This window comes from Piliocolobus tephrosceles, chromosome Y (genome assembly GCF_002776525.5).
Source record: "Piliocolobus tephrosceles isolate RC106 chromosome Y, ASM277652v3, whole genome shotgun sequence".
In the NCBI taxonomy this organism is placed as follows: Eukaryota; Metazoa; Chordata; class Mammalia; order Primates; family Cercopithecidae; genus Piliocolobus; species Piliocolobus tephrosceles.
Genome location: NC_045456.1, coordinates 7,670,412 through 7,681,451, shown reverse-complemented (window position 1 = coordinate 7,681,451; position 11,040 = coordinate 7,670,412). Strand labels below are relative to the sequence as shown.

The 11,040-nt window shown below is 44.3% G+C and overlaps 1 protein-coding gene across 1 annotated transcript in view; it reads left to right on the top strand.

Annotated features, from left to right (window-relative positions):
- The first annotated feature begins 257 nt into the window (after nucleotides 1-257).
- ZRSR2 (zinc finger CCCH-type, RNA binding motif and serine/arginine rich 2) overlaps nucleotides 258-11,040 on the top strand; it is a 35,239-nt gene continuing 24,456 nt past the window's right edge. The window contains exons 1-2 of the mRNA XM_023199058.3: nucleotides 258-1,084; nucleotides 1,488-1,567. Coding sequence (XP_023054826.1) covers nucleotides 1,044-1,084; nucleotides 1,488-1,567 — 121 coding nt within the window. The 5' untranslated portion in view covers nucleotides 258-1,043. The remainder of the gene's footprint in view (nucleotides 1,085-1,487; nucleotides 1,568-11,040) is intronic.

Sequence of the window (11,040 nt, the reverse complement as noted above, 5' to 3'; positions counted from 1 at the left end):
ACCCTGTTAGCCAGGATGGTCTCGATCTCCTGACCTCGTGATCCGCCCGTCTCGGCCTCCCAAAGTGCTGGGATTACAGGCTTGAGCCACCGCGCCCGGCCTGCAGTTAGTCTTAATTGTGCCACTGCACTCCAGCCTGGGTGAAAGAGCAAGACCCTGTCTCTAATATGTAAGAAATGAAAAAATAAATAGATTCGACTGCCAAAATTCTTGCTGTTCCCAGCATATTCCAGTTTCACCTTTCAGTGCCTTTGCTTATGCTGATCTGACTGTAACCGCATTCCCACCTTTCTCCGTCTGGGTAAAGGGCATCTTCCTTCCAAACTCAACTCTTAGCATCAGAAAGCTCTCCCTGATACTGCAATTGAGTCACATGTGATCCTGGGAAAAAGAAAAAAAAAAAAACAAAAAACAGCTCTCCCTGAATCCCTAGGTGGACTGTTAGGTAAACTTCATGTTTGCCTGCAACATATGATGTATTGGTTCTTCTCTGCCCCTCGATTGTAAACTCCTCAGGGGCAGAGGTAACAGCTTTGCAGCCCCGGAGTTAGGTTTGCTTAAGGGACTAGAACAGGTGTGACTGGCAGGGAGCAGAGTCTGGAGCGTTGTCTGAAGCGCTGATGGGTAGATCGGCGGAAGGACGCGTAACCTGGAAAAGTCGGAAATAAAGCCGGGAGAGCAGCTCTGTGCGGGATGTGACTTTATGAGTGGATGCTGAGAGAAGCGGGAGACTGTGACTTTAACCTCCTGGCCACAACACGTCCTGCTAGGGCAAGGAGGGAGACAGTGATAAAGCACTGGGCAAGTGCTGAAGCGACAATTACTTCCAGGGCAGGGTAAAAGCTCCAGAGGATTTTTGCGGGAAGGAGATATTTATTTGAGCAGGGATTTGGAAGACTAGCCGCCGAAGGGTACCTCCGGCTTTCCGTTTCTGGTCCCGCGCGTGTGGCGGCTGCTCGATACCCGCGCCTGCGCGTGCCTGTCTCGGCTCTTAGGCCCGCCCTTTCCTGCCAGACCTGGAGGGGCGGGGCGGTGCCGGCAAGATGGCTGCGCCCGAGAAAGTGGCGTTTCCAGAGAAACCAAGGTAAGCTCCGTACGGGGAGATGAGCAGGCAAGCGGGCCGATCGTGGGCCTGGAGGATGTGGTGGCAGCAAGAAAAGGGTAGCTAGGCCAAGCTAAGTGAGCCACCGCGGCAGCTCGATTCCTTCCTAGTGCGCGCCCTGGTCCCCTCCCCGGACTTTCACGGGCGGCTGTGGGCTCAGGCAAGCGAGGAGAGGATCAGGTTGGCGGATGGAGAAGAACTGCCGTCTGGGAGTGGGAGGATGAGGGGATGATAGATGCCTGTTCTGTAATTAAAATACAGGAATCAAGATTTCTCTCCTCAGCACCCGAACTATTTCCTTTCATTGGGCACAGAGGAGCGGGGAGCTCGGGCAGCGCTGCAGTGTAGCCGCTAATCGTCGTGTATGTATGTCTTAATCTTCCAGCCACAAAAAGTACAGGGCCGCCCTGAAGAAAGAGAAACGAAAGAAACGTCGGCAGGAACTTGCTCGACTGAGAGACTCAGGTAATGGACTCTCTATCCTACTTTCTGTGTTGTGAAATTGCTCTGTCCACTCCAGCCCTAACTTGAAGCCCCAGTGTCAGAAGGAAGTCAAATACTGTGTCGGAGGAAAAATAGCTGTGACTACTGCCCGCCAAGTAGTTATTTAGAAACACCTGTCAGAAACAATGTTAACATACTAAAGTCAGGAAGAGGCAGTCTTGGTGAATGATCGCCCATTGATTTGGTGTAACTGTTTATAAAGTATCTAATATTATAGTTGTGCCGGGCGCGGTGGCTCAAGCCTGTGATCCCAGCACTTTGGGAGGCCGAGACGGGCGGATCACAAGGTCAGGAGATCGAGACCATCCTGGCTAACACGGTGAAACCCCGTCTCTACTAAAACATACAAAAAACTAGCCGGGCGAGGTGGCAGGCGCCTATAGTCCCAGCTACTCGGGAGGCTGAGGCAGGAGAATGGCGTAAACCCGGGAGGCGGAGCTTGCAGTGAGCTGAGAGCCGGCCACTACACTCCAGCCCGGGAGACAGAGCGAGACTCCGTCTCAAAAAAAAAAAAAAAAAAAAATTATAGTTGCAAGCTTCATGAATTACAGTAGCTAGCACAGTCCTTGCACACATAGTAAGTATTCGGTGAATATTTTTCTTCATAAAACCAGCAGGAGTTGAAAGTATTAGACGGTTTGCAAGTTTTTCTCAAACTTGACTAATATGAGACCCTTCGTTTACCCAAATTATTATGTTATCCAAATATATATCAACATAATACTAGTTATGAAGCTCATTTATTTATTTTTGAGACAGAGTCTTGTTCTGTTGCCCAGGAGGGAAATGCATCGGCACAACCATGGCTCACAGCAGCCTCCACCTCCCAGGCTCAAGCAGTCCTCCCACCTCAGCCTCCCAAGTAGCTGGGACTACAGGCATCCACCACCACACCTGGCCAATTTTCTTTTTTCTTTTTCTTTTTTTTTTTTGAGGTGGAGTCTTGCTGTGTTGCCCAGGCCGGAGTGCAATGGCACGATCTTGGCTCACTTCAGCCTCTGCCTCCTGGGTTCAAGCAGTTCTGCTGCTGCAGCCTCCCGAGTAGCTGGGATTACAGGCGCGCGCAACCACACCCGGCTAATTTTTGTATTTTTAGTAGAGATGGGGTGAAACCCCATCATGTTGGCCAGGCTGGTCTCAAACTTCTGACCTCAGGTGATCCACCCACCTCAGCCTTCCAAAGTGCTGGGATTACAGGTATGAGCTACCGCCCCTGGCCCACCTGGCTAATTTTTAAAATTTTTGTAGAGATGGGTTTTCACTATATTGCCTGGGCTGGTCTCGAACTCCTGGCCTCAAGCAGGAAGGCAAGAGGGAAGGCAACTTCAGGCCACCACGCCTGGCCTGAAGCCATTGTTTGACTATAAAACAATATATGAGCTGGGCACGTGGTGGCTCATGCCTGTAATCCCAGCACTTTGGGAAGCCAAGACAGATGGATCTATCACATGAGATAATGCTAGGAATGATGTGAAACCGATGCTCCTCACAATATGTACATGGCACTGATGAGAGTTTGGAATGCCTCTACTAATGTTGCCTTGTGGTTATTTACCACTTTTTCTACGAAATTACTGTAGAACCTTTATTTGTACAGCTGGTCGTTTGACCTTCACATGGCAAACCTAACATTTATGTATTAAATCTGCCTGCTTAATGCAATAAAATTAGGACTTAGTTATAAAATTATGTAGTAATTATAAATCCAGATGGGAGCACTGAAATCACACAATAGTACTGGATTATAATGATTGTCATTCACATTATCCAGAATATGCTTATGAAATTATCCTAGACAATTCTTAAAATCCAGAGACCATGGCCTCAAGTAACTAGGATTCTTGGGCCTTGAGAAACATAGCCATAGAGGTTTTATTTACCATTGGAGTTCCCGAGTAATTATTTCAGCATCAGTATTGGGATATTTAGAATGGAAGGAGCAATGTGTTTACCTGCAACCTATGTTAGCATTTCTGTCTGGTTTTTTTTTTTTTTTTTTTTTGAGATGGAGTCTGGCTCTGTTGCCCAGGCTGGAGTGCAGTGGCCGGATCTCAGGTCACTGCAAGCTCCGCCTCCCGGGTTTACGCCATTCTCCTGCCTCAGCCTCCCGAGTAGCTGGGACTACAGGCGCCCGCCACCTCGCCCAGCTAGGTTTTTGTATTTTTTAGTAGAGACGGGGTTTCACTGTGTTAGCCAGGATGGTCTCGATCTCCTGACCTTGTGATCCGCCCGTCTCGGCCTCCCAAAGTGCTGGGATTACAGGCTTCAGCCACCGCGCCCGGCCTCTGTCTTATTAGTTGAAAACTCATCCACCAGAGGCAGAACCAAGCATCAGGGATAAAAGGAAAACTAGGACAGGTTGGAGTTATTGAGGCCCTTGTTGTACTTCCTCTCTCCCTCCTTGAAATTTTCAGCTACTTTACTTTGTTCATTTAACCTGTTTTATTCTAAATATTATATATTCTAAATTTTTTTTTTTTTTTTTTTTTTTTTGAGACAGAGTCTGGTTGTGTCACCCAGGCTGGAGTGCAGTGGCGCGAGCTCGGCTCACTGCAAGCTCCACCTCCCGGGTTCACGCCATTCTCCCGCCTCAGCCTCCGAGTAGCTGGGACTACAGGCGCCCGCCACCACGCCTGGCTAATTTTTTGTATTTTTAGTAGAGACGGGGTTTCACCGTGTTAACCAGGATGGTCTCGATCTCCTGACCTCGTGATCCACCCGCCTTGGCCTCCCAAAGTGCTGGGATTACAGGCTTGAGCCACTGCGCCCGGCCTATATATTCTAAATTTTTTTAACTTCTTCCTCTTTTTCTTTTCCTGCACTAAATCCTGTAACAGCTGGTATTTGTATTGTTTTGATTTTTTTTTTTTCCTTTTTACTTAGCAAAATGTGTTCAGAATGAGCCTCTGTGGAGAGTCAGGCGAGTCGTGTCCCATGGTGGTTTAGTCCATTAAAGGATCCAGGTCACTGGTCTGTCAAGATTATATAACTAATGCCATGTCCAAGACTAAGCACCTGTCTCTGCACTTCTGCTCCTAGTTTTGCCCATTCCAACTCACAATTCTTTGCCTAGTGGTACTTCATGAATACTGTAGACTGTGGAACGGTCCTGTTTTTTTTTTTTGAGACAGAGTCTCACTCTCTCACCCAGGCTGGAGTGCAATGGCACAGTCTTGGCTCACCGTAACCTCTGCCTCCCAGGTTCAAGTGATTCTTCCGCCTCAGCCTCCTGAGTAGCTGGGATTACAGGTACCCACTATCATGCCCGGCTAATTTTTGTACTTTTGTAGAGATAGGGTTTCACCATGTTGGCCAGGCTGGTCTTGAACTCCTGACCTCAGGTGATCCGCCTGCCTTGGCCTCCCAAAGTGCTGAGATTATAGGCGTGAGCCACTGTGCCCGGCCAGGAACACTGCTGTTCATTGTAGCACACATTGGATGGCCAGAAGGCTAGAATGTTGAGTGTTACTGTGAGAGTGTCTTGGCAAATGATTGGAGCGCCTTGGCAAATGATTTCTGGACTAGTGAGCTCTTAATTACAGATAGCTTCTTTGGCACCCAGTTCTACTTGAGATAACCTGAAACAAGCTACCTCATCAGAAATTAAGATATTAAAAGCACGTTGCAAAACTATAGCATGATTCTGTGTGTACAGTTACATGTGCAGGTTGAGTATCCCTTATTTGAAATGCTTGCATTGTATTTACCAGTTCAGCATCTCAAATCCAAAAATCCAAAATTCGAAATGCTCCAATGAACATTTCCTTTGAGCATTGTTGTCACTCAAAATATTTGTGATTTTTGGATTTGGGGTGCTCAACCTGTATAATACCATTGGATATACATTTGATCCTTGAACAATGTGGGAGTTAGGGACTCTGACCGCCCCCCGCCCCTCTGCATAGTCGAAAATTTGCATATAACTTTTCACTCCCCCAAAACTTAACTATTAAACAGCCTTACTGTTGGCTGTAAGCCTTACCAATAACATAAATTGTTGATTAACACATACTTTGTATGTTATGTGTATTATATACCATATTCTTATAATAAAGTAAGCTAGAGAAAGGAATGTTACTAAGAAAATCACGAGGAGGAGAAAATATATTTGCCCTTCATTAAATGGAAGTGGCTCATCATAAAGGTCTTCATTCTCCTTGTCTTAATGTTGAGTAGGCCAAGGAGGAAGAGGATGATTTGGTCTTGCTGTCTTGGGTGGCAGAGGCGGAAGAGGTGGAGGAGGTGGAAGGGAAGGCAAGAGGGTAGACGCACTTGGTGTAGCTTTGCAGAAATACATTATAATTTCTGTCTAACGTTTTTGCTTTTTCATTTCTCTAAAAATGTTTCTCTATAGTACCAATTCTTCCACCATTTGCTTTCGTTTAAATGCATTACTTTTCAGTTTAGAAGGGTTCATAGAAGAAGTCAAAAGCAGTCTTGAATTGGCCCTTCTGTCAGATTGTCTAGTGTCAATTTGTTTTCTGGCACTGCTTCACCTAAGTTTTCTTCCTCATCACCTTGCACTGCTTTGGAAGGACTCATCCCAATCAAATTGACTTTTGTTAACTACTCTGTTGTGTCTGTTAGCTCTTGAATTTCTTCAAGATCTATATCTTGAGACCCTTCACCTCGACACCCCTGCCCCCTTTTTTCCCCCATATTTACAATCTCTTTCATGATTTCCTTGATTGGCTCTGTCTTAAGTCCTGTGAAGTCATGCATAATATCTAGACGCAGTTTTTTCTCCAGCAAGACTTTGTTTTGGGCTTGATGATTTTCATGGCTTTTTCTATAATGACAATAACATCTTCAGTGGTATAATCTTTATATACTTTCTTGATGCTGTCTGTGATAGAGTTCTATTCCATAGCATTGACAATCCTTTCTGTAGAGTACCACGTGTGATGAGCTTTAGAGGTTCTTAACAACCCCCTGGTCTAGAGGCTGAATTAGAAACATTGTGTTTGGGGGCAAGTAGACCACTATGACACCTTCATTGTTGAACTTATGGGGTTCTGGGTGGCCAGGGGCATTGTCCAATATTAAAAGAATTTTAAAAGCCAGTTCCTTACTGGCAAGGTACTTCCTGACTTCAGGGACAAAGCATCAGTGGAACCAATTCAGAAAAAAGGATTTCCATTATCCAGGACTTCTAGTTGTACAACCAAAAGACAGGCAGCTGGCGCTCATCTTTTCTCTTCAAGGATTGGGGTGGGGATTAGCAGCTTTATAGATAAGGGCAGTTCTGATCATAAACCCCATTACATTTACATGAAACAGTAGAGTTAGCCTGTCTCTTTTTGTTTTCAATCCTGCTGCTTGCTTCTCTGCCTTCTAAATGTCCTTTGTGGTGCTTTTCTAGAATAGGATGCTTTCATCTGCATTCAAAACCTGTTCAGGCCAGGCACGGTGGCTCACACCTGGAATCCTAGCACTTTGGGAGGCCAAGGTGGGTGGATCATGAGGTCGGGAGCTCGAGACCAGCCTGGCCAACGTGATGAAACCCTGTCTCTCCTAAAAATACAAAAATTAGCCGGGCGTCCTATTCAGGCAGATATTTATTCTTTCTCCTCAACGATTTTCTTTTCTTTCTTTCTTTTATTTTTTGAGACAGAGTCTTGCTCTGTTGCCCAGGCTGGAGTGTAGTGGCATGAACTCGGCTCACTGCAACCTCCGCCTCCCGGGTTCAAGCAATTCTCCTGCCTCAGCCTCCCTAGTAGCTGGAATTACAGGCGTGCACCACACTGCCCGGTCATCATGACTTTTCTCTGCTTCTTGAGAGCACTTCCAGCATCACTAGTTGCACTTTGTGTGAGTCTCATGATGTTATTCAAGGTTTACCATTTTGTAGTAAACACAATGAAAAACACGCCAGAGATGACTTCTCACTGCCACACGCAATTTACTGAAGAGATGAACTGCTCATGCAGAGGTGATTGGTGTCATAAGGCATTTTAAGTGAATACTCATAATATTTGAGCTCACTGCAATAGCAACAGGAGGTGGCTATGAAATTATTACAATAGTACAGTATGTACTACAGTTAATTTTTTTCTTCCGTGCCTCATTGGATGCATTTTTTTCCTTGTTTTGTACTACAGTTAATTGTATGCAGTTATGATTTAATACTGCATATTTATATTTGTTTACATTTTTTCTCAACTGTGAATGTGCCATATATGGTCTATAAATAAAAGTTTTGATAAATTTTAACTTTAAAAAAAGTTGTCAATGATTATGTTGTAGCACAACTTTCATGGTAATATTCCAGGAAAAATGTTTGAGACCAAACTTCCCTGTCTTACAATGGAATGGAGTCAGAGATCATTTTGTTTCAAATGCTCTTTGTTTTTTTTTTTTTTTTTTTGAGACGGAGGCTCACTCTGTCACCCAGACTAGAGTGCAGTGGTACAATTTCGGCTCACTGCAACGTCTGCTTCCCGGGTTCAAGCGATTCTCCTGCCTCAGCCTCCTGAGTAGCTGGGATTACAGGCATGCACCACCACGCCTGGCTAATTTTTGTATTTTTAGTAGAGATGAGGTTTTGCCATGTTGGCCAGGCTGGTCTCGAACTCCCAACCTCAAGTGATCCATCCACCTCGGCCTCCCAAAGTGCTGGGATTACCAGCGTGAGCCACTGTTCCCTGGCCTGTTTCAAATGCTTTAAGCAAGGGAACAACAATAAAACACTTAACTTATATTGTAACAGTATCTGTATATGTGCTGCTCAAGCCAGCACAATATTGCTTAACAGTATCTGCATTAAGTTTTTTTTTTTTTTTTTTTTTTCCTGGATGGGGTTTTGCTCTTTTTTCCCAGGCTGTAGTGCAGTGGCGCAATCTCCACTCACTGCAACCTCCACTTCCCAGGTTCAAGTGATTCTCCTGCCTCAGCCTCCTGAGTAGCTGGGACTACAGGGGGCTGCCACCACGCCCGACTAATTTTTGTATTTTTAGTAGAGATGGGATTCACCATGTTGGCCAGGCTGCTCTCGAACTCCTGACTTCAGGTGATCCACCTGCCTCGGCCTCCCAAAGTGCTGGGATTATGGGCGTGAGCCACTGCGCCCAGCCCTGCATTAACTTTTTATAATAGATTTATATTTATGGTAGCAAATGATAAAATAGACTAGTATGTACATATATTTTATACATTCATGACATACCTTTTTCTTAATTTTTTTCAGTGTTTCTAGGCCATGCCACTTACCTGGTATTTTTTTTTTCAAATTGTTGCAGATCTCCCCTAAATGTTCCAGTGTATTTATTGAAAAAAATCTGTATTTAAATAGACCAAGGCGGTTCAAACCTGTGTTGTTCAAGGGTCAACTGTATTGTATCTATATGTATTGCATATGTTTGATTATACATATGGGGAAAATGCTGTGCCCAGAACTATTAGCAATCACTTCTATGGTGTATATGAGCTTGGTTTTGAGGTGATGGGGAGTTGAGTGAGTCAGTCAACAGGTGTTTGTGAGTGTCAGCTGTGTCTATGCCCTGTCTAATCTATGGGCATACCTCTGCTAGTAAGTCAGGTCATATCCTCTGTGCCAGGTTCTCTGGCCCTTTAAGTACATTCGATCATTTAATTATCTGAACAATTAGATATTATTTTATGTGATTGAGAACTTATTCTACTTTTGTTGCCCATTTTAATTCCAGTTGCTGAAATAATAAAGTTTACTTAAGAAAAGTAAATTATTGTAATTATCTAGGACTGGATGAGCCTTTAGTTAGAACTGTAGTCAACACCTGTGACAAACACAGACTCTTTTTTTCTTTAAGCCTGACATCTGTAACATTAAGATTATTTCAGTCTTCCATTTCTCTTCCACTTTCACTGATTTTTTTCCCAAATTTTGAATAGGAGAGGATGTAAATGTCTCTTCTATTAAAATTATTTTTTCATGTTTTTATTTGGAAAATGTTCTAATCTACAGAAAGCTGAAAAAAATAGCACACTAAATATCCATGAATCCTTCAGCAAGATTTGCCAGTTGTTAACGTTTGGCCTTTCTTTCTTTCTCTCTCTTTATTTAAAGAGATACATACATAGAACATTTTTTCTGAACCTTTTGGATGGCAGTTGCAGATAGCAGCACCTCACCCCTAAATTCTTCAGCCTGCAACTCCTGAGAATAAGGACATTCTCCCACAGAACCACAATACCAAACTTACACCTGAGTACATGAGCAGTAATTCAGTGGTATGACATACAGGCCGTATTTAAACTTCCCCAAACCAGGATTGACTGTTTTGAAAAACTCAAGCCAGTTATCTTGTGGAATGCCTTGCATTCTGGATTATTCTGTCTTCTCATGATTAATTTCAGGTGACAACACTCTTTAGAACAAAGGATTACAGAGGAGATGTTGTAAACTTCTTATTGCATAAATCATGAGACCTATCACGCCAGGTTGTTGCACTCCCGGTGATGCTAACTGTGGTTAAGGTGTTATCCGCCCAGGGCCGGGCGCCGTGGCTCACACCTGTAATTCCAGCACTTTGGGAGGCCGAGGTGGGAGGATCACAAGGTCAGGAGATCGAGACCACCCTGGCCAACGTGGTGAACCCCCGTCTCCACTAAAAATACAAAAATTAGCTGGGCGTGGTGGCGCATGCCTGTAGTCCCAACTACTTGGGAGGCTGACGCGGGAGAATCGCTTGAACCCGGGAGGCAGAGGTTGCAGTGAGTCACGATCGCGCCATTGCACTCCAGCCTGGTGACAGAGCAAGACTCCCATCTCAAAAAAAAAGAAAAAAGAAAAAAAAAAGCGTTACCCACCCAGATCGCTCCATTGGAAAGCATTGCATTGTTTTTTCCTTTTCTAATTAGTCCTCATGTCTGGGGTGATATGTTGAGATAGTGTGAATATACTCTTCCCAGCGAGCTTTCATTCAGTGTTTTTAATGTCTTTGTCTAAATTTTTACAGTGGGGGTTGCAAAAGTGATGATTTTTCTACTTACGTTTTTCTGCATTTTTTAGTTGCCATTCTTCTGTTAAGATGGATGTTCCTTTCCACACCCCCACCACCTTTTTTTTTTTTTTTTGAGATGGAGTTTCGCTCTTGTTGCCCAGCTGGAGTGCAATGGCACGATCTTGGCTCACTGAAACCTCCGCTTCCCGGGTTCAAGTGATTCTCCTGCCTCAGTTCCCAAGTAGCTGGGATTACAGGTGCCTGCCACCATGCCAAGCTAATTTCCTTTTTAAGTATAATTGTGGAACTTTTGATTAATTTTTAAATGTAATGTGCTATCCGCCACCACTATTGTCCTTTTTGATGCTTGCGTTGTATCAAAGAAGGTTGATCAGAGACTTTCTTGTTAGAAAGCTTAAGAAAAAGATTTTTACCATAATTTTATACGTTAAAGATTACATGTATTGGGGGGAGGGGGGAGGGATTGCACTGGGGAGTTATACCTGATATAAA